The 23,322-nt window shown below is 40.9% G+C and overlaps 1 protein-coding gene across 2 annotated transcripts; it reads right to left on the reverse strand.

Annotated features, from left to right (window-relative positions):
• Positions 1–269: 269 nt before the first annotated feature.
• Positions 270–20,200, reverse strand: csf2rb (colony stimulating factor 2 receptor subunit beta). Of its 2 annotated transcripts, none has more exons than XM_010905440.4 (15): positions 20,086–20,200; positions 19,336–19,563; positions 14,553–14,673; positions 14,322–14,384; positions 13,993–14,171; positions 13,538–13,692; positions 10,566–10,707; positions 8,348–8,471; positions 7,860–8,017; positions 6,868–6,998; positions 6,498–6,675; positions 3,776–3,869; positions 3,567–3,636; positions 3,239–3,318; positions 270–3,092 (listed from the first exon to the last, which is right to left on the reverse strand). In XM_010905440.4, the coding sequence occupies exons 2-15, from the start codon at positions 19,436–19,438 to the stop codon at positions 2,393–2,395; spliced, it is 2,298 nt and encodes a 765-aa protein (XP_010903742.1). In that variant the 5' UTR covers positions 19,439–19,563; positions 20,086–20,200; the 3' UTR covers positions 270–2,392. The 2 variants fall into 2 exon arrangements, with proteins under 2 accessions (XP_010903742.1, XP_010903740.1); XM_010905438.4 differs by having other exon boundaries at positions 3,239–3,348.
• Positions 20,201–23,322: the final 3,122 nt, after the last annotated feature.

Consider the following 23,322-nt stretch of genomic DNA (forward strand, 5'->3'; position numbering starts at 1 on the left):
CAGAAGACTTATACTTAGCATTGACCATTGGCTTGAAGCTATTATCAGAAATACCACATGAATGTATCACTTCGTTGTCATTGCTTTCCACTGCTGAGATGACATCCTCTAGCTGGGCCATGGGAACACACTTGAGTTGCATTCACTTTGAGAAGGGTTGACTGTGTGTCTTCACAGGATCGCACTACTGGTGTCCGTTCTGGGCCCCGCCCTCACCACACAATGAGTCTCTTGGCCCTGTCATGTCCTCACACAGTCTCAACCGGTCGTTTAAATTTGGATGATGCAAGCAAGCAAGCAACTTTATTTATATAGCACAATTCATAGAAGCAATACAAAGAAGCAATTCAATATGCTTTACAGTGAAAATAAAAACACAAAATGCAATGAAATTAAAATAGTCAGATTGTCACAATTCTCTAGCTCAGCTGTCTCCAGGGGGACTTCATGAACTTCAACATGGTCAACTATCTCCGCACCCCTTTTCTGACACTCAGGTGGGCAACAAATGTTTACATGCCTGGCAGACATCGCTGCTTGGATGGCAGCCCACCACCTCAACCTCAACCAGAGCTGCTCCACTCCGGGGCGAGGGGTGGGGGGTGAGGGGCAGCGGAGGGGGCCTCTCCATCATAGTTGACAACTCCGCTGTGTCCAGCAATCGACGGACCTTGGCGTGACCCTAGAGAACGCTGTGTCCCGTGAATACAAATGATGCCTGCCGCCTCATTGACCCCAGCTGAACTTGTAACGCCGGGCCCAGCATGACTTTGTTAAGTGAATAAATTACATAAATATCATCTGTTTTCCGTTCACTGGGATTCCCTCTGTCTATGTTTTAGATGATGACATCTGTTGATATGCAGTAAAAAATATGCAAAATTTGAGAAAACCATGGAGACCCATACCCTTTTTGTGGCACTGCATATTATCTGTAAATATGTACATGTGGTATTAGGCCTAAAGACAAAGTCTGTAAATATGTACAGGTGGTATTAGACCTAAAGACAAAGTCTGTAAATATGTACATGTGGTATTAGGCCTAAAGACTACATCTGTGTGTACATGTGGTATTAGACCCATACACTATCTGTAAATATGTGGTATCAGGCCTACACAGTATATCTGTGTTTAGACTATTGAATTGTGACTCACCCAGAATGTTATTATCTGACACAGCCAACATACAACATTCTGTTCCTCACTCAAAACCTTCCTTTTCGACTTTTTCAGAAAGGAAAGAAAAATGCAGTGGTCTCTTATTTTTTTCCGGAGCTGTATATTGAACTATAGGTAATATCAAAAGTAATATAGGTTATAAAATAGTAATATTTGGTTTTATTTGTCTTTAGTACTAGTGCAACATACAGTGTAATCACACAATCATTTGTTGATGCAATCATTATTATGTGACCAAATCACAGCATATGATCTCCTGAAAATACAGTTCAACATTTCATTACCAAAAAAATAAGGTCCACAAAAGCAGAAAAGTGATATAAAAATTAATCTTAATGAATGTTGTAGGTACAGAAATAGTTAATTTTGCACTGAAATAATATCCATCTAATCATGGAAAATTTTGTGGAGTTTTGTAGCTTTTCAAAGCGACTGTGTATGCTTGATTCATAGTATATACACTGTGTCCTTATATAGCTCTGACTCCACCCCAGTGAATTACATAGTCTAATGAAACCAACAGAGGCAGGAGACTATATTTATGAAATCTGGTGCACCGTAAAATAACACATGACTTATACAAAATCAGTTAAATGAAATTAAAACAGTGGTTGAAACCCTAATATCCAAAATAAATAAAACATGTAAAATAAAGAAAGTGAAATGATTTATAAATAAGCCTTAGATATAAGAAGAACAAAACATATTCATAATAGCTAAAAAGTTGTCTGAAAGTACACATTTGTTTTCATCTTTGTAGAGCTGCACTTTAAGTCTAACACACCACACATCAAACGCGTCACTGGATGAGTTTCCCTGAGTTCAGTCAGTCAGGTCCTCTGGGTGTTGTCTGAAGTACAGTGCCAACCAACACAGACCTCTTAAGCAAAAGTTCATTGTCAACCTTAAAGTGAGGAAGTGGCATGAAATGTTTTTGTTTGCATTGGACCTTTAATATAGTTCCATCTATATTCCACATTTGGGATTCAAGGTTTAGGATTCACCCTCAGACATGTTCATTCCATGGGATGTAGTGAAAGCCCTCTCTGTCTGCTTCCACTATGCTGTTGTGTTAGTCAATCCTTAGAGTCCACTGGCATTCTCTGAGTTCAGACATATATCGAGTTCTGCGCTGCCATCTACTGATAGTTGCCGGTATTCAGGAACGGCAGCAGCAGAGAAGGTTAGCCTGGAATAAGCTAAGCTCTTAGATTTAACAGTCTGAAGCAAGGATCCTGATGCTGCTCTCGCCCTGCCTACGCATTGTCTCAACACTGACCCCTTCGGGTGGCCCAGGTGGCTGGGTGTGGTCCCAGCCTCCCGTTGCCTCCATGCCTGGGAGGAAGCAGTAACCAGTGGTGTGGAAAGAAGGGCCCAGGGAAGGCATTGTAAATGGGCCAGTAATGGGTGGCGTGTACTCTGGAGGCGGGTCTTCATTTTCACTGGGCAGCGGGTAGGAGTGGGTGGGGCTAGGTGCGGTTGCCGGCAGAAAGAGCTCTGATTTGTGTCCCTCGGAGCCGCTGCGATGGTTGCTATCGCTAGGGTCGTTGTCACTCGTGAGGCCGCCAGACAGGTCCTCCATGGACCGGGTGACCTGAGGCATCACCACGTAGTCATCGCACGACACCAAAACGGGTGGGGCCGGCGACATGGCAACCGCAGGGCAGTTATTGGAGAGAGTGTTGTCTGACGCCTCACTGGGAGACTGTAGCCTCAGAGTGCTGATTGACGTCGGCGTAGTGTCACCGCAGAAAATGTATGGGCCACTGAAGCTCAATCCCGACGTGTCTGTAACAGATGGGCTGCCCATGGACAACAGCTTTGAGGAAGAAGATAAGAAGCTCCCCTCTCTGTTGATGGAGCAGAACCGTCCGTTTTCGTCTTGAAGCGACCACAATGGATCATCAGAAGAGCTGTGACACAACAGAGTGAGTATAGTGTTGATATATTGAGTATAGTGTTGGGTCATTTTAGGGTTGGGGTTGAGGATAATATCAGGGTCAGGGATGAGTGTTGGACAGTGGTGTTTAACGTGTGATAAGAGACATGCCAGTCTTACCAAGTAGAGCTGAGTCTGACATGGTCCCTGATCTCCAGGCTCTGTAGGCTGCAGATGAACGTCTTCTCACATCTGTCACTCTGGGAGAAAAACGAGCTATCAGGGGAGTTCTGAGAAGGAAAGGACACCTTGTTTACTAGAAAACATAGATACATGCATTGTCACATATAGAATGCATAATAATCAAATGAACATAATGTACTTGATACATACCTTGGGTCTTAACTTAGTCAATTACAAAACTAGAATTAAACCGTCCTGATCAATTGTCCACAGTGAGATGTTTAGTGGATAATTGGATTATGTTGGGTGAACATTTATTTCTTACCATCATGACCTCTTCCAGTACCTTGCTCTTGAAAGGTGTCGGAACAGACACCTCCCATAAGACCATCCTCCTGCAGACACAAACAAACGGGCGGACGAGTTCATATTATCAGTTCTCTGACTCGCTGTAGTATGACAGCGGTAAGGAAATAAGGTTGAACTGAAATGGTTGAACTGAAAAGCAACCGGCGGCAATGGGAGATGACTCACTTGTGACAGGCTGGTATGAACACATACAGAGCCATGAAGACGATGACAACCACAACAGCAATGAAGACATAGATGAAGGTGAAGGACCAGAAATCTACACAAGGAGATACAAGTCAAAACATTAGAGTTGAAAACGGAGACAATTATCATTGAATTGCATGCTATTGTAGCAGAAGAGGCAATTGGGAATGCTTGGGGACTAAGCTGTATGAAGAGCAGAACATAAACTTTCAAATAATAATTTGGTTATACGTGTAATCTGAGGTAAAGGCTAAATAAATAAACTACACCAACAAAGCTGTTTGCATACAACACACCATTATAATAGCCTAATTTGAAACATGTTTCATTTTAAATTAATAGGCTATAATGTCTATAATTAGCAGTAATAGGCTAATCACTGTCATAGGTAGCTTGGTAGCTAATCAGTACGTACACATCATGTCAACATTATAGTTATGTCAGATTCAGTAGAAGCAGATGTTAACATTGTTGACCCTCAGTTTCAGAAACTGTCACAGCAGGGACTGGAGTAGCAACAGACCCCTCAGCCTCCTCTTAGGATTTGATACAAAGTGAGCTTATATCAATATTAAAACAAACCATGTTTAGCCATTTTGACTGAAATGTGTTAAGTAACACTAATATCTTAATGTATTTTATTATATAACCTTACAATTAGGATAAGAGGATAATATCAAATGTATCCTTCATAGAGAAAGATGATAGAGAAGTTGTGATTGAGGATGATGGGAGTGAAGACAGCAGGGAGCACAGTGTGGAAATGAGATGAGGAACTGGAGAGGAGGCAGAGTAAGTAGGTTAGAGAATGTTGGGAAAGGTTTGAAATGTGTGTAGAGAAATTTTCAGGCTTTTCTAAGCAGTACAGTTAATTGTTATCACCCTATAAACGTCTAGGCCTACAGATTAATGTGTACAGAGGCCTGATTATTATTATAATTATTTTATTTTTTAATGGGGGGGGGGGCATCAGGACTGTCTATGCATAGGGCCCAGGATCTTGTGCTACGCCCCTGTACATATGTTTTTGTTATTCACTAACTACACCATTAGTACATATTTCATAAAATGTATTGTGCAAGCATATCACGTATGACAGCCTATATAATACAATCTCCCTCTAAAATTGGAGGTCATATATTTCTAAATAGTCAAGATAGTATTGATATGCTCATTTAACAATGAGACCAATGGCTGAGATCGCGAAAACAAGTTGAGGACTTTCACCGACTGATTGAAGAGCTTTTAGGAGATGTATTTCGTAGTTTCGTCAGGACCAAGGCCAAAACAATCAACTGTTCCAGATGGTAGGACCGCGATTTCATTTGTCAAGCTGAACGCCTGGTAATTTGTCTCCGGTAAGATTTTTTTTATTGTAGTGTTTAATACAGTAACTCGAACGAAGAACTAAACAATCTAAAGTAAAGGGCTTGTAATAAAACGCATGCTATGTAACCTGCTTTCACAATTTTTATCGGGTTTAGTTTTCATGAGAAATGGTACTGATAGAGGGATGAAAGTCTATAGTCTAAAAACCATATGGTTATGTTAACAATTTGCTAGCTAGCCAATAATTGGCAGCCTGTGGTAGCTACTTGACACAATATGATCAGCGAAAAGGATTCCATCGATTTAATAGAAAGCAGAATGCAACATCTTTGCGTTCTGAGTAATTGCCTAGCTACAGACTTAAGGATCCCAGTATCAGGCTTTGGAAATGCGGTCACCCTAAATGGAGCGCTTCTGCATTCAACAACGGTATTCCGCTTATGTGTGAACAGAGGGTAAGGGACTGTATCCATCGTTGTTAGGGCAGAAAGTGTACTACTAAAAATAACGTAACTGGATGTACTTTAGGGGAATGTCGTCTGTGGTATGACTAAACACAACTGTGAAAGGCCGGGCATTTGTTGTAGGCTTTTCGCTGTTTTTTTTTGTGTTGTTTTTGTGTTTCTGATCCACAGATTTAATTCCCATAGTGCCAGTTGGAAAGACTTGCTGTTGACCAACAACTTCTGATTGAATTTGCATTTTCCCATGGTACGTGCGGGACGTTTAACAGCCAATCTCTACTATGTAGCTAGTTAAATTACCTTGCTTGGTACCAGTTATCATAACGGTGTGGCAGAACCGTCACGAGTGTCTAACATTCTGACTGAAATCATGGTTCCTCTCTGCGCGAGATGAGAGCTAAATTACATGCACATGCATCACCTCTTCACAATGATAATATAAGTTAATACATACTTTTGAAAAACTTTAAAAAGACGAAAGACTATTTATTTATTTATTTAGATACATTAATTTAAGACTTTTTAGGACCCGTGGACACCCTGACAAGGATAAAACATTTAACTCGATCTTTACACACGAAAGCAAATATTGAGGCTTCACGTACTGTAAGATTAACAAAGACGACACCTGTCAGCTAAACCAAACACTCAATAAATAGTGTTTATTTTGTTTTTAAACAAAAAGCTACTTTCAAAAGATTAACATTATGATGAACCTATTATCTTTTCTGGGGGCTTTGCAGTTTTGACACACACAGCTGGCACTGCAGAATGATCAGTGAATTATGTCAATTATAGCTTGGCAATCTGGGCCGAATGATTTGGCGTTGTAGCACAACTACGTGTGAATATTGTTCAAAAACAACAAATACAACACACACGAAATACAAGGTTCTACAAAGAGATACCATCAGGGGGTTGTGATGTCCATTCCACTGGGTCGGACCATTCCGAAGGGAGTCCTTCAATTGGGTTTTCCGGTATTAATATAGCTCTGACCTGCACCCGGTAATGGTCAGACGGGTGTAGGGACACCCAGGGGATGGTGTATGGGGGCCTATGTACTTTGTGAAATGTACTATCATTCTGAAATGGCAAGATCGGACAAAATTAATAGACACATATCAGTCATCATCAAATTATCTTTTCATAAGATTTTACTTGAAATACGTCCCTTTGGTCATTAGTGATTATAAACCGTGCTATGAAACAAAATGTTTTGGATAATTGTACTTCCTAAAAATAGCCATATATTACATAACTGGATGAAATACTGACCGGGTTCTTAGTATTCCAGTAATGTACTTCATAGGACACTTCCAGTTTTAATGTTCCAGTTTTGTTCCAACGGAGAATCCAGTTTTTTTGTTTCTCCTCAATTCTCACGCCTGTTGGTTGGTCTAGACGAACTGTGTAGAGAGACCCATGTGAATTGAACATGTGAAACCACAATTTGAACTCCAGGGGGCAGCCCTGAACAACAATACATGAAGCTGTTCATTATCTGGATATCTTTATTTTTATTTACCAGTTCTCTAAACATAAAAAGAAATCAAGTTGACTGGGAGCATACATTTTATTTAAATGTCTGAATCTATCTCCTCCATATTGGCCCATGAAAATATTTATAAAAATGAAAATAGAAACACTGACATCTAACTGACATTAGACCAAGAGTAAGCACCAGAGGAAAAAAAAGCATAGCCATTATCCAGCAGTTCTTCTGGTATGGCTTCATTATCCAGCAGTTTATCTGCTATGGTTCCATTAACCAGCAGTTTGTCTGGTATGGCTCCATTATCCAGCAGTTCATCTGGTATGGCTCTATTATCCAGCAGTACATCTGATACGGTTCCTTTATCCAGCAGTACATCTGGTATGGTTACATTATCCAGCAGTACATCTGGTATGGTTACATTATCCAGCAGTACATCTGGTATGGTTACATTATCCAGCAGTACATCTGGTATGGTTACATAATCCAGCAGTACATCTGGTATGGTTCCATTATCCAGCAGTACATCTGGTATGGTTACATTATCCAGCAGTACATCTGGTATGGTTACATTATCCAGCAGTACATCTGGTATGGTTACATTATCCAGCAGTACATCTGGTATGGTTACATTATCCAGCAGTACATCTGGTATGGTTACATTATCCAGCAGTACATTTGCACCAGAGGCAGTAGTTTGGACCGACCGACAAAACAGACCGTGTTCCACGGTTTCTCCCTAAATCGGCCCAACATCTGAGGAATAATGACTCACTGTTTTTGTGGAGTTTGAAGACTTTGGAGTTGTCTCGTGTGGGGATGAGCTTCACCTCCAGGTGCTCCAGGTCCCTGACGGAGAAGGTGCAGCTGTAAACCAGTACCAGATCCCCGGACGAAGCCCTGACATTGGGGTTTGTGCAGCATGCCTGGTCTCTGGATGGATGAGGAACGGAAGAAATGGGTGAAGGGAGATGGAGGACATGCATATGCACACACTCATGTATGCACACAAAAAAACACAAACTTTATCCTTTTGAAATTCTAACACCCAGAAGCTAACCCTAAATCTCAATGCCTAACCCAATTCTAACCCCAATTGCCATTCATACCCTCAAGCTAACCTCAAAGCACAAAAAGGCATTTTGCCTGTGGGGCCAGTGAGGTAAGTCAAATGTAAGCGCGCAAACATGATACACACGCACATGCTCACACCGGCACACACACACACACACACACAAACAGTAGCAGCAGATCCTAACTCACAGTGCAGTGTAACTGTCTTTGCAGTACAGCTTGAATGTAATGATCTGGGCCAGGGTTCTGTTCACCTCCCAGGTGCATGTCACCACAGTGTCATTGTCCAGAGCACACTCCACGCTGGGGGGACCTGGGGGTGGGGGGCTCTCATTACAAACTCAAATCACACACTGTCACACATTCTGATTGATAGGATGTGTATGTAGGATTTGAATGTGGGCTATGTATGTAGGATGTGAATGTGAAATGTGAATGTAGGATATGTTGGATTTCAATGTAGGATGTGTGTGTCAATTTTGTGTGTAGGATGTGAACGTATAATGTGAATGTAGGATTGGCTTGTAAGATCTGTATATAGGATTTGAATGTACAGTGGGGAGAACAAGTATTTGATACACTGCCGATTTTGCAGGTTTTCCTACTTACAAAGCATGTAGAGGTCTGTAATTTTTATGTACACTTCAACTGTGAGAGGTGGAATCTAAAACAAAAATCCAGAAAATCACATTGGATGATTTTTTTTATTGCATGACATAAGTATTTGATCACCTACCAACCAGTAAGAATTCCGGATCTCACAGACCTGTTAGTTTTTCTTTAAGAAGCCCTCCTGTTCTCCACTCATTACCTGTATTAACTGCACCTGTTTGAACTTGTTACCTGTAAAAAAGACACCTGTCCACACACTCAATCAAACAGACTCCAACCTCTCCACAATGGCCAAGACCAGAGAGCTGTGTAAGGACATCAGGGATAAAATTGTAAACCTGCACAAGGCTGGGATGGGCTACAGGACAATAGGCAAGCAGCTTGGGGAAAAGGCTTCAACTGTTGGCGCAATTTTTAGAAAATGGAAGAAGTTCAAGATGACGGGCAATCTCCCTCGGTCTGGGGCTCCATGCAAGATCTCACCTCGTGGGGCATCAATGATCATGAGAAAGGTAAGGGATCAGCCAAGAACTACACGGCAGGACCTGGTCAATGACCTGAAGAGAGCTGGGACCACAGTCTCAAAGAAAACCATTAGTAACACACTACGCCGTCATGGATTAAAATCCTGCAGGGCACGCAAGGTCCCCCTGCTCAAGCCAGCACATGAAGTTTGCCAATGACCATCTGGATCCAGAGGAGGAATGGGAGAAGGTCATGTGGTCTGATGAGACAAAAATAGAGCTTTTTGGTCTAAACTCCACTCGCTGTGTTTGGAGGAAGAAGAAGGAAGAGTACAACCCCAAGAACACCATCCCAACCGTGAAGCATGGAGGTGGAAACATTCTTTGGGGATGCTTTTCTGCAAAGGGGACAGGACGACTGCACCGTATTGAGGGGAGGATGGATGGGCCCATGTATCGCGAGATCTTGGCCAACAACCTCCTTCCTTCAGTAAGAGCTTTGAAGATGGGTCATGGCTGGGTCTTCCAGCATGACAACAACCCGAAACACACAGTTGGGCAACTAAGGAGTGGCTCTGTAAGAAGCATCTCAAGGTCCTGGAGTGGCCTAGCCAGTCTCCAGACCTGAACCCAATAAAAAATCTTTGGAGGGAGCTGAAAGTCTGTATTGCCCAGCGACAGCCCCGAAACCTGAAGGATCTGGAGGAGGTCTGTATGGAGGAGTGGGCCAAAAACCCTGCTGCAGTGTGTGAAAACCTGGTCAAGAACTACAGGAAAAGTATGATCTCTGTAATTGCAAACAAAAGTTTCTGTACCAAATATTAAGTTCTACTTTTCTGATGTATCAAATACTTATGTCATGCAATAAAATCCAAATTAATTACTTAAAAATCATACAATGTGATTTTCGAGATTTTTGTTTTAGTTTCCGACACTCACAGTTGATGAGTACCTATGATAAAAATTACAGACTTCTACATGCTTTGTAAGTGGGAAACACTGCAGATTTTACAGGTTATCAAATACTTGTTCTCCCCACTGTAGTATCTGGATGTAGGATGTGTATGTAGGGTTTGAATGAAGGATGTTTATGTAGGATCTGAATGAAGGATGTGTATGTAGGATGATGTGTATTTAGGATTTGAATGAGGCTGTGTATGTAGGATGTGAATGTAGGATTTGAATGAAGGGTGTGAAAGCAGGATTTTAACAGAGGAAGTGGATGTAGATTGTGGATGTAGATTAGGAATGTACAAAGCTTACAGTATGGGTAGGATGTGTGTTTAGAATGTGTAAGAAGGTTGTGAATGTAGGGGTTTCCCATTTGATACCTTCAGTCAGCCAGGTCACCAGGGGGCTCCACGCGCTCCACAGACCTATCTTTCCCTTGGCCCTCACCCTGGCCTCATGCTTGGTGCCAGGCCCCAGCGCCCCAGCCTCCACCTTCAGCTGGGTGTCGTTAGTCTCCACCACCTGGACGGACACAAACTGGTCAACCACAACACTGGGGACCAGTAAACTAACTTTCTGCTGCCACCGTTATCTATATGCAGGTTTCTCTGCACCAGGTACGGGCATCCCCTTTAAATAGCCATGTTTCTGTATGTATGTATTCATTTGGTTATGTATGTATAGTTATTTATTTCTTTATTTGACAGCTGTTGTTTGGCCACCCTGAGTGGCACAGTGATAGTCACCGTCCCCTCATTATGAGATTGGCACAGGGGTCCCGTGTGGAGCGATGCAATTGCCCTGCACTGTCCGGCATTGTTGTCGGGGCAGTTGGTTGGCAGCTTGGGGACCGGTGTAAATATGAACTGGGTATCACCAAATTCGGAAGAAGAACATAGGTGAAGAAATTGCTTTGCATAATCTGCGGTTTTAAATGGGAGCATATTGAAACAAGCCACAGATCTTTATCTGACCACCTCTAGAATGCATGAAACGGCACTGCGTCACATCGGCCAGCCGCTGGTTTTGATTCCAACTCGGCGCGTGGCATGCCAGGGGACAAAACAATGGGTTGGTAATCTCTGGTGACGATCTGAGCGGTGACATGTGAGATGAATCAGGCAGGAAACTATTGCGCGGAGATGAACTGTGAGTCTGAAGAAGTGATGAATGATACGGTCACAGGTTAGATGTTTTGACTCTGAATAACCGCATGTAATAGTGTAGCTTGGATTTGGCCACCAACATAAGAAGTTAAATCACAAATTACACTTAAAAGTGTAATTTTTCACTATTAATAAGAGGTTGGGAAAACCTGTCAATACACTTTCTATACTTTGAAGAGTCAGAAACACATTTCTTAGATTAATTTAGGGGTTGGTTCTGTATCAATATGGTTGTGTGGTTTGTTATCTCTAACCCAACTGCATTGCTAAATAAATACCAATTTACCATGACTAAGAACACGTTCTCATTTTCAGCAACAACCTGGGAACAATTTGGGTTAACTACCTTGCTCAGGGAAGGAACAACATATGTTTTCCCCTTGCTGGCTCAGAGATTTAAACTTCCATTAACTGGCCCAAGTTCTTTGTCATTTGTTTAACCTTTATCTATACTGTGACATTGACCTGAGACCAAGATCACTTTTACAGTGGATTACAACAATAATTACAACAATAAAAATGTAATATATTTACATAGAGTACAGTACATATAGTATATATTGAGAGATACAGTTGTGCTCAAAAGTTTGCATACCCTTGGAGAATTGGTAATATCTGTACCATTTGTAAAGAAAACATGAGTGAGCTCCAGTAAAAATGTACCTTCTTTCCTTTTCAAAAAGTTGAAAAGGAAAGTTTTGAGTGAGGAACAGAAGCTTCTTAATTTTAACCCTTCTGTTCTTCACTCAAAACCTTCCTTTTTTGACTTTTTTGGAAAGGAGAGAAAAAGGTGCATTGGTCTCTTCATTTTTTTTCCGGAGCTGTACACGTCTTTTATTTCTTATGGGATTCACAATCAACTGTAGGCCATAACAGAATGGCACAATCATAAAACAAAACATGGCAACAAAGATTTTTTTTTACTGACCGCTGTTCAAAAGTCTGCATACCCTTAGTCCTTAATACTGTGTATTGCCCCCTTTAGCATCAATGACAGTGTGCAGTCTTTTGTAATAGTTGTCTATGTGGCCCTGAAGTCTTGCAGGTGGAATAACTGCCCATTCGTCTTGGCAAAATGCTTCCGGGTCATGCAAAGTCTTTGGTCATCTTGCGTGAACCACATGTTTGAGATCTCCCCAGAGTGGCCGTATGATATTAAGGTCAGGAGACTGTGATGGCCCTCCAGAACCTTGACCTTTTTCTGCTGTAATCACTGGAGGGCAACTGGGCCTTGTGCTTAGGGTCATTTTTCGTGCTGGAAAGTCCAAGAGCGTCCCATGCGCTGATTTCGTGCAGAAGAATGCAAATCGTCTGCTAGTGAGGAACAGTAAAGGCTTCTTTTTGGCAACTTGACCATGCAGCGTATTTTTGTTCAAGTATCATGGTATTGTGCTCCTTGAAACAACAATTCCATATTTTTCCAGAGCAGCCTGTATTTCACCTGTGGATTTTTCTTTGCATATGGAACAATTCTTCTGGCAGTTGGCTGAAATCTTTCTTGGTCTACCTGACCTTAGCTTGGTATCAAGAAATCCCTGAATTTTCCACTTCTTAATAAGTGATTGAACAGTACTGACTGGCATTTGCAAGGCTAAGGATATATTTTTATATCCTTTTCCATCTTTATAAATTTCCATTAACTTGTTAAGCAGGAACTTTTGACAGTTATTTTCTGTTCCCCATAGCTCTGTACCTTGCCTGCCCAGTGGATCCAAGTGAGAGCTAACAAAGTCATTGAATATTTATGCACTGGCACTAACTGCAATTTAAAAAGCCACAGATGTGGGAAATTCACTTTTAATTGCCATTTTCCACCTGTGTGTCACATTGTGTGTCTGTAACAAGGCCAAACATTCAAGGGTTTGTGAACTTTTGATCAGGACCATTTGGTGATTTCTGTTATTTTTATGATTTAAAAATGAGCCAAACAACTGTGATAATAAATGGCTTCATATGATCTCTATCCTTGTATAAAATACAGTTTTTTTTTGTGCATAATCGGTCATATTTTCTAAATCAATGCCAACATTTCACAATTTCTGCCATGTTATGCAAACCTATGAGCACAGCTGTAAAATAAAGCTATTTCTTGACCTGGGGCCATCCTGTCTCCCATGGACGAAGAGCTGTCATCATACAGCACAAACTGATATGGCGTTTAACTCAGTTTTTACTCTAATACATACTGTCCAGTCATCCTGGCGGTAGCTCCTGTAGTTGACCTGGTAGATGAGAGTGGAGGTCAGAGAAGACGATTGGGGGTAGGGGCTGGACCAGGTGAGAAGCCTCCCACCTCCTTCTACTGCCTGCTCTGAGAGGTTGACAGGTAAACGAATCCTGACTGCAATACACAGAGAGAGAAAGAGAGAGAAAGACATGCCAAAAGAAGAAAGAGAAGGGCAGAGAGAAGAAAAGGAGAGACGGGAGAGATAAGAGGGGAGCAATAGAAAGGAAGGGACAGGAAATGGAAGAGAAGAGGTGGGTGAGAGAGTATAATGATAAACAAAAATAAGTACATAACCAAATAATGTAGTTATTCATATTTCTACAGAAATTGGTGCTGTACTGACTTACTCAAATGTGATCAGCAAAATAACTGAGAACATACACAAAATGACAACAGCAGTAATCCCGAACTCACTGTTCCGATCAAGAGGCAGAGCTTTCGGCAGGCGAGAGGGAGACGGCGTCTTGAAGTAAACACAATGGTTGGTGGAGATTCTGAAGGAATCCTGGCTAGGGTTATACTGACACTGGACTGTCAATTTGCTGCCATCGACGGTTGGTGCCGGCTTGCCTATTGGTTTACACGGGATCTCTCTGGAGGGATTGGGAAAGAGGGCACAGTCACGGAGGGAGAGTTTTCTACATTGTTCCCGTATGTCTCTTCCCTCCCACAGTCATCTGTTTGCACAGGATCTCACTTTTGGGATTGGGAAAGAGGGCACAGTCAAAAAGAGAGTTTTCTACCTCGCTCCCTCTGGTCTCTTGCCTCCCTCAGTCATTTGTTTGCACAGTGTCTCATTGGAGTAACTGGAAAGAAAAGTACAATTACACAGAGAAAGCAAGAGGGAAACGGATTGTGAGGCCCAAACGGAGGGATAGGGAGTGAGAAAGTATGATTGGAGATAGTGTTTACTACATTTCTCCTCCATGTCTCCTCCCTCACTCGTCCATCCAGCCCTCCTGCTCTATCCTCACCTTTCTTGGGTGTCCAAATAGTAAAGTGCCAGTGAGGCTTGTGAGGAGGTAGGCATGTTCTCCTCCCAGCTACAGAGGACATGGGAGTGGTAGTTATTGTAACACCGCAGGGTCTTAAGCACTGAGGACGAGAGAGAGAGAGAGAGAGAGAGAGAGAGAGAGAACAAGGATATAGAATTAGAACACACTGTTCCATACAGCTCTATAAAGAGGAAGATTTTATCTAGACTGTTAAAAAACACTCAACTCAGCGTAAGAAGTTCCGCAGTGTTAAGTTTGTAACCTTGCAATGGAAAGTTAAATTAACCTCTGTTGGCTTACAATGTGCTACTGGAATCCAATCAGAGGTAGGATTAAAAACATACATACAGTTGTGCTCAAAAGTTTGAATACCTTTGGAGAATTGGTAGATATACCATTTGTAAAGAAAACACGAATGAGCAGACAAAACATGTTTATTTCTTATGGGATTCTTATTCAACTGTAGGTTATAACAGAATGGCACAATCAAAAAGAAAAACATAGCAACAAAGAAAATAATCAACTGACTCCTGTTCAAAAGTCTGCATACCCTTAGTTCTTAATACTGTGTATTGCCACCTTTAGCATCAATGACAGTGTGCAGTCTTTTGTAATAGTTGTCTATGTGGTCCCGAATTATTGCAGGTGGAATAACTGCCCATTCGTCTTGGCGAAATGCCTCAAGGTCATGCAAACTCTGGTTGTCTTGCATGAACCACATGTTTGAGATCTCCCCAGAATGGCTTGACGATAATAAGGTCAGGAGACTGTGATGGCCACTCCAGAACCTTCACCTTTTTCTACTGTAACCACTGGAGGGTCAACTTGGCCTTGTGCTTAGGGTCATTATCGTGCTGGAAAGTCCAAGAGAGTCCCATGCGCAGCTTTCGTGCAGAAGAATGCAAATTGTCTGCCAGTATTTTCTGATAACATGCTGCATTCATCTTGCATCATTTTCACAAGATTTCCTGTACCTTTTGAGCTCACACACCCCCAAAACAGCAGTGAGCCACCACCATGCTCCACAGTGGGGATGGTATTCTGTTCACTATAGGCCTTGTTGACCCCTCTCCAAACACAGTGCTTATGGTTGTGACCTTAAAGCTTGATTTTGGTCTTGTCACTACAAATTAGTGTGCCAGAATCTGTGAGGTGTGTCAAGGTGTTGTCGGGCATACTGTAACTGGGCTTTTTTGTGGCATTGGTGAGGTAAAGGCTTCTTTCTGGCAACTTGACCATGCAGCTCATTTAGTTCAAGTGTGGTCGTATTGTGCTCCTTGAAACAACCACACAGTCTTAAAAAACAAAAGTAAAATGCCTGGTTACAATATGTATATACACAATATACAGTATATACAGCTCCATAAAAAAATTAAGAGACCACTGCACCTTTTCAACCAAAAAAGTTGAAAAGGAAAGTTTTGAGTGAGGAACAGAAGTGTCCAATTTACAGTGGTCTCTTAAATGAAAAACTAAGGGCAAAGAAGGACAAAGACTTCCGAAACAGCCTTCGGTCATCAAGCTCTTGGTCATCCAATACCTCTAGATGCGGAGTTGTCAAGGGAAGGCCTTAGAAATGTCCATGATCCCGGTCACCCAAGCCACAGATTTCTCAAATCTCCCGGAGAACCCCAGCCATCTCACAATTTAGTTGTAGCCTTGCACTTGCTCAACTAAATGAAGCAGATAAGTGCTACCTGACAACTTTATACAGGTGTACTAACTCTGGGATTACAGTACATCTAACCTTTACACCAGCTTGGTGTCTCCAGGAGAGGTTTGAGAAGCACTGCTCTAAACTATCTCATTGCTGGCATGATGTTTAGTACCAGTACCTCCAAGTCTGTAACCATATATTGTAATATATATAGTATGTATATTGTACATTCAGCACACCAAGTAAAGTTAGGAATAGCTAAATAAATATCTGTCCACCCAACTCACAGAGTAACTCTGATTAAGCAATAGATAATGTTAGCATTTATAGTCTTTTCCTCTTTTTTAAGTTGGCCTCCAGATAAGTACACCGACATAACAAAAATGTACAAAACAACCATCACTTCCACATTTAAGATTCTAACATTTAAACAACAATCATACAACAAAACAACAAACACACAACACAATAAGTAAATATTGTAATAAACCTGTAACAGAGGTGAGAGAATTAAAGAGCTTTTCTGTATTTCTGTACTTAATTTTTCATTTGTCATGTTCCCTTCACATCTGCAATTGAATAAATTAAAGCTTAATATCAGTTAATTCTTGCTGGACCGCGTACGTTGAGCAGGCCAAGAAGAGCGAATTTCTCTTACTGAGTGACTGACTGACTGATTGGTTACCCATTGTAATATAGCGTAATTGTTAGAGACTCAGTCTGCCATGTGAGCAACCAGTGTTCAATCCTCGCCTCTGACAGAACAAAGTACTAGGATTTGTTTAGGATAGACAAAAACGTTGCTGGTTACAAGCTTCAGTAGCTACATTATAGTAAGCCCAAAATAAAACATTTTACAGTTATACTGTGACTATTTTTTGTCTTTTTACTTGATGAAAAAGTCATTTATCATCACCTATATTGATAGTTATTGTATCAATGTCATTCACAAATGAAAGAAAAACTAATATTGTTGTGCCATGAAATGAAATACTGTTGGGTGTGTGAGGTTCATCTTCAGTCTCGCTAGCAGTTGCTCAATTCTTATGACTATTCCGAGTAGTAAGTTAGTTACTAGTATGCTTATTACTGGCTAATAAGCTGTTAAAACGGCCAGTGGCATAAGCCATATTTAACAAAATGCTTAATGGTCTCTAGCTAAATATTGAAACTTGGCATAATGTTAATGCATGACAAAATAATCTAATGTTGAGATGCACATTTATGCCGATGTAGCATGTCCCAATTGGTCCCTACTGTAATCCCTTTCAAATTTAACGTGTTGAATATAATGTATCAACCCTGTTATAAATGTTGTTGGTTTGGATTTTAGCTAATGTAAGAACTAGTTTTGAGAACAACATTCATTCCTGCGAAATCACGGCTGGCCAAACTAGGCTTGCCTGGTTCCTTTTCTTGTTTACATCAGCAAATACACTATAATTACTTATTTTCCTCAATAAATGAATGGACTTTCTTAGAATGTTTTTCTAATTGTCTTTCTCAAACACAGTTGCACCTTTCCCTGTACAAAATAAAAATCTTATTTACATTTTATTTTTATTAACATTGTTATGTTTTTGTGAAACTTTGGCTGCACCACTGTAAATGGCTACAAACATAAATATAATGACACAATTAGGGCAACCATTTTTTAAAACATCTGAACCTTCACAGTGTTAAACCTGCCTTATAGAAGACAGATTTGTCTCCTACACAGAGTGAGGAAGACAGTTCAGGAGTCAAATCCAAGTGTTGGAAAGTTTGGACAATTACAGAAATAGGTTCTGCATTCGGGTCACCAAGTCTCCAACATGTTCAATTAGATGCCACCTCCATGCTAATAGTCCATTTGAGAGGATTGACAGAAAAAGGCCTTAATTGCTGGAGTTTTGTCTAATGGAGTTTGATAAAAATCATTGGTACTTCGATTTCAATCGAATTCAAATAGGTTTCTGAGACTATATTTATTAGGCATGTATTTTCATGTATTCAGTTGCACAGAATTCAATCATTTGTAGTGTTTTGTAAAAATGGAAACATCAGCAGAAGACAGAAGTCTCAAAACTTTCTTATTGAGTTATTGTTATTAAGTTCATCATCTGAAAGGAAGAGCCCTGGTGAACATGCCCTTCCAATCACATACAAAATGTCCAAAGTGTTGACCAAGTGGGTCCAGTAGTAATTGTGGGTGACACAATAATTTACAAAAATGAACACAGAACAAATAATATCATAACGTACACATGTACGTTATGACAACGTAGACATGAAGAAAAACATCTCTTTTAATCTCTTCCCTCCAGTTTCCATTTACAACAGTTATTTTGAACATCTCATAAAAAGTGTGTCCGATTGAGTAGGGGGGCCCTGGGCTTACAGCAGGTAGTTGTGCACTGCCCCTTACTTCCCCCAGGCCCCTCCGGCCACCGACTAGCCCACCCTCTGAACCCTCCCATTCGTCCCTGGTCAGCGGGCCCAAATAAAAACCAGCAATACTCCGGGTCCCATCGCCTGCGGTTGAAAACCACTGTTGTAAAGCCTCGTTTACACCAGAAAGTGCATAATATTACTGTACGGTACCTTAACGCAAACATTGCAATCAATCCACCTAAACATCACAATCAAGGTTCTGCATCTTCATAACCAGTACCACGAAGATGGTGGAGAGACTCGTTTTGTTAGCGTCTAACATTGCGTCTCTTAATTTAGATTTCATTGTAGTAGATGAAATGAAAAGTCACACAGGCTATATTTACTTTCCACAAAAATGTCACTCAAATATTTAACTAATCAGGTCAAGTATTTAGCATAAGTCTCAAACTTTGATATTGTAGGCTAATGCAAATATTAAGCTGTCAAATCTTCTCTTGCAATCCCATAAATACATATTTGAAAGGTACATATTAGCTCTTCTTCGGTGGTAAATCAACTTCCATTTCTGATACCGTATGGAAAATCAACTCATACGACACACCTGCCGTACCGAGTCCGAATCTGGTTGAGCGCGGTAGATTAGCCGGAGTGGTGCGGAGGGCATTCTACTGAAATTAATGGACTTCCACCGGAAGTCTTGCTTAAGGATTGCTAAAACCCAGAACTTACCGCTACAATTGTTGTGGCTTTCCTGGTTTCCGCAGTGGTCTTGTGCAGAGCAGAGGACCAGGAGAGGTAGCAGTGATCCACAAGACCACCAGAAAGGAAGCATGTTTCCTGGAAGCGGTGGAGGACAGATCCACTGGAACAATGGTCAGCAAGTGGGTCTCAGAAATGAAGCTCATAGTGTGTATCTGCGCCAGCCTGGGCTAGAGTTACGTTGGCTGGTTGACACATCTGTCAAAAGTCAGAGTGATAATGGGTCAGCTCAAAGAAGACATGCCAGCAAATATCATCATGCTCCGTAAATTGACTCATCTCCATTCACTTCCCTTCAAGTCTATTCTTCACCAAGTGAGTCTGGTGTTCTTACCGAGACGTGACCACACATCCGTTTGCCTCTCCTTATCATCGTGTTCTTTCTAAATAACGCCCGAATGGCACCCTACACCCTCTTTTTAAGTGCGCTATTGCCCTATGGGAGACTGGGATACTTCTGTCTTTTCTGTTAGTAGCACCGTCTCTGGCAGAAACACTTGCCTCTGACAGAGAAAGATGTGGCCATCAAGAATTCCACGTTAAATTAAAAAAAAGAAACCACGTTGATGGCAAATGTGTCTCTGTGTAGGTGTGCGTGTGTGTGCTCTGCTGGAGCAGATGTGCTCTCACAGAAAACATGAGATGTAAAGATATTCGGAGAGAGAGCTAAACATTTACAATGTTATGAAAGCTGAAGGCAATAGCAATGTAGGGACTTACATTTTTCTCGCCGAGTAGCAATGTCTTCTTCAGTCTCCGGGTGGAATCCACAGTGCTGAACATTTAAGAAGTGAAAATGCTCAACAAAAACTCAAGACTCTTGAAAGATCTGTAACCCCCACTTTGTCAACTTCCTCTTTTTATCTGCTGTCAAACATGTGGTCAGAAGTGGCACTTAATTAGCAGTCAGCGACATCGAAGTGAAAAAACTTTTTCTCTGAGGTAGCACTATACTTTAAAATAAGCATTTTCAAATAAAGATTAGCATTGTTCACCATATGTTTGATCAAAATAATTAAATAAATAAATAAACCAAAAATGATAACATTCACCTCTTGTGCTGAGAGGGCTATTCTGTTGAATAGTGTTGAAGACTGCCATGCTTACAATTTGAATATCAATGTCCCGCTATCTACCACTAACATTTTCATTTTCCTTTTCTAAATGTCTTGCTGGTACACACGCAAAGTGAGTAACCCCCGCAATTTCTCGTCAGTGGGGATTTCCTGTGATTGAAAGCACGTGAAGATTGATATGAGCCATTTCTTAGTTCTGGCAGTATCACATCAAGGCACCACACACTCTAACCTCCCGGAACCTTCCCGGGCCTCTTCAAAACAGGTTCAACACATAGGAAACAAAGTGGCATTAGTAACACAGATTACTTCCATTAGGACACCTGGTTGGCCAGATAGGAAATCCTGACTAACTAACACATCAAGGAAAATCGTCTGAGCCTGGCACACAGCCTTCCTACAGCCGATCCTGAGCCTGGCACACAGCCTTCCTACAGCCGATCCTGAGCCTGGCACACATCCGTCCTACAGTTGATCCTGAGCCTGGCACAAAGCCGTCCTACAGTTGATCCTGAGCCTGGCACACATCCGTCCTACAGTTGATCCTGAGCCTGGCACACATCCGTCCTACAGTTGATCCTGAGCCTGGCACAAAGCCGTCCTACAGTTGATCCTGAGCCTGGTAGTGTGCACGTCTGGCCACTAGTGTGGTGATGAGTTGGCTGTGTGAACTGTACATTACTCATGTGTGTCAAAAGGGGAATTTAACATCTCATTCCAGTATCTGGACCTCTGGGGGTACTTGAGCTCAGACTCATGCCACGGCCTGACTGGTAGTATGAACATGAGGTGGTGCTTCAGGGGTCAGGGCAGGTCAATTTTCCATAACTGGTACAGATACCGAAAAAGGTTGGGAACCATTGCTTTCGCAGGAGCTGCACCAGTTTTTACTGTGTTCATTTCATAAATGGGTCCTGTACTAAAACAGATTCTTTCTATCAGGGAGTTCTTGTAGAAATCAGGAATAGAAATATGTGTAAATCGTGCGTTTTTTTGTTTTATAACCACCAGCGCAGCAGTACGTTCTCTTCTGTAAATCATTAACCAGCATGGTTTGCAACAGACATCATTTTTCACACAAAAGCACACACACACACACACATGCCATACAACTAATACCATGAAATGGAATGACATATCTTCCCAAAAATGTTGAATTCTGTATGGTGTATCAGTCAGGCTTTTTTTAGTCAGTTGGTACAGATACATCTCACAGTTGATATTAATCCCATTTATCCAAGCACAATTTTTAATAGATGGTCAACAGGTCAACAATTTATCGTATACTACTTTTAATAGTTTTTAAAAAAGAAATTGTGTCAAGGCTGCAACTACTTGGTTGTATTTTTACATTGAGCATGTCTTTCCATATACCTGTAAGGGTTGATTATAGGATATAATTCTTACGTCCTTAACAAAAAGGATTCCTCACTTAAAAAGTTCTTCACTGAACATTGTTTTGTCTTCTATTATATGTTAGAGTAAAGCCATATTATTTGATGTAATAGATAACAACAACTGATTTCTGGTCCACCTCCACAGACCTTGATGTCCATACATTATTTCTAGATATCATGTTCCATTGTAAGATGTCAGGATGGTCATCTACGAGATGAAATTTCACCTTTTCAATACCAAACTTTCCAATCTGTTTGACCCTTAAGTCATTTTAGGGTCAAATTGACCCGTTTTAAAACTAGGATATATCTGAAATACCATTTAGGTTATTTTGATCTGCATGAAATGTGATGATATCCTCAACATTGTGTTTATGAACATATAAAATGAGAGGCAACCAAATTTAAGTTTCAAGAGTGCTTCTGAAATGTTTTTTGTAATGTTAGGGTGAAAAAGACCCGGTGTTAGAGAATCGAAGAAAATGCTTGTTGAAAATCCTGCTGAGTGCAGATATACAGTGGAAACTACACCTACATCCTACTACACGTCTTACTACACCTCAAAACCCTTTTACACACACTGCAAAAACAAACTATGCCTGCCATGGTCAGTGTTTGTTGCAGTATTTCTCCCAATGAGACCCTTTGTAATGTCTAACATCACACACACTAAAAGTTACATCACCCCTCACCTTTCACAAGCACAAGCTATAATTATCTATGTTATTATTGGAACTGAACATTTTTCGCAGGAAAGGTTTCTTGTGTAGTGTGTGGGTGGACCCAGGAAGTACTGTTTATAACTTTCCGAAGGTGAAATTACTTATTGGGCTTGCTAAAGACCATGTCCATATGTTTTTTTGCAGACTACAAGTCCAAAAATTAATCAGTGGCTAGTTTGAGGGATACAAAGACAGAGAGAGATATGTTCCGTGCAACCATGTCACTTGTACAATATTCTCCATAGTAGTTCACTTCAATAACTTACTTAAAGGCCAGCATGTGAGAGAAAACAGCACGGGGTGTGAGAGCCTCTCAGAAACCTAACCTCTGTGAAGATCGTCGTGGCTTATTGTGCAGAGATGACCAGCCCTGCTCCATATGATTCCCTAACTTTGGATTTGTGTGTAACATGTTTTGACCCAAAACATTGATGTTGTCACTATGATCATAATATCTAGACATTATTAAGCAGAACATTGTCTAGAACATTAGAAGTATTGGTTAATTTTGTCCATCATAGTAAATAGAGATACATTTCTGTTTTTTGGGTAAAAAACAAGTGTTCATCATATGATAAATGTGGTCTAAATGGACTATGCAACTCTGGAAACCATTTAGAGACACTGAAATATTATCAGTTTATCTGGTTTTACTATTCATAGGTATGTGTTTGAGTAAAATGAACATTTTTGTTTTATTCTATAAACTACAACATTACTCCCAAATTCCAAATAAAAATATTGTCATTTAGAGTATTTATT

Source organism: Esox lucius, chromosome 11, assembly GCF_011004845.1.
Source record: "Esox lucius isolate fEsoLuc1 chromosome 11, fEsoLuc1.pri, whole genome shotgun sequence".
Classification (NCBI taxonomy): Eukaryota; Metazoa; Chordata; class Actinopteri; order Esociformes; family Esocidae; genus Esox; species Esox lucius.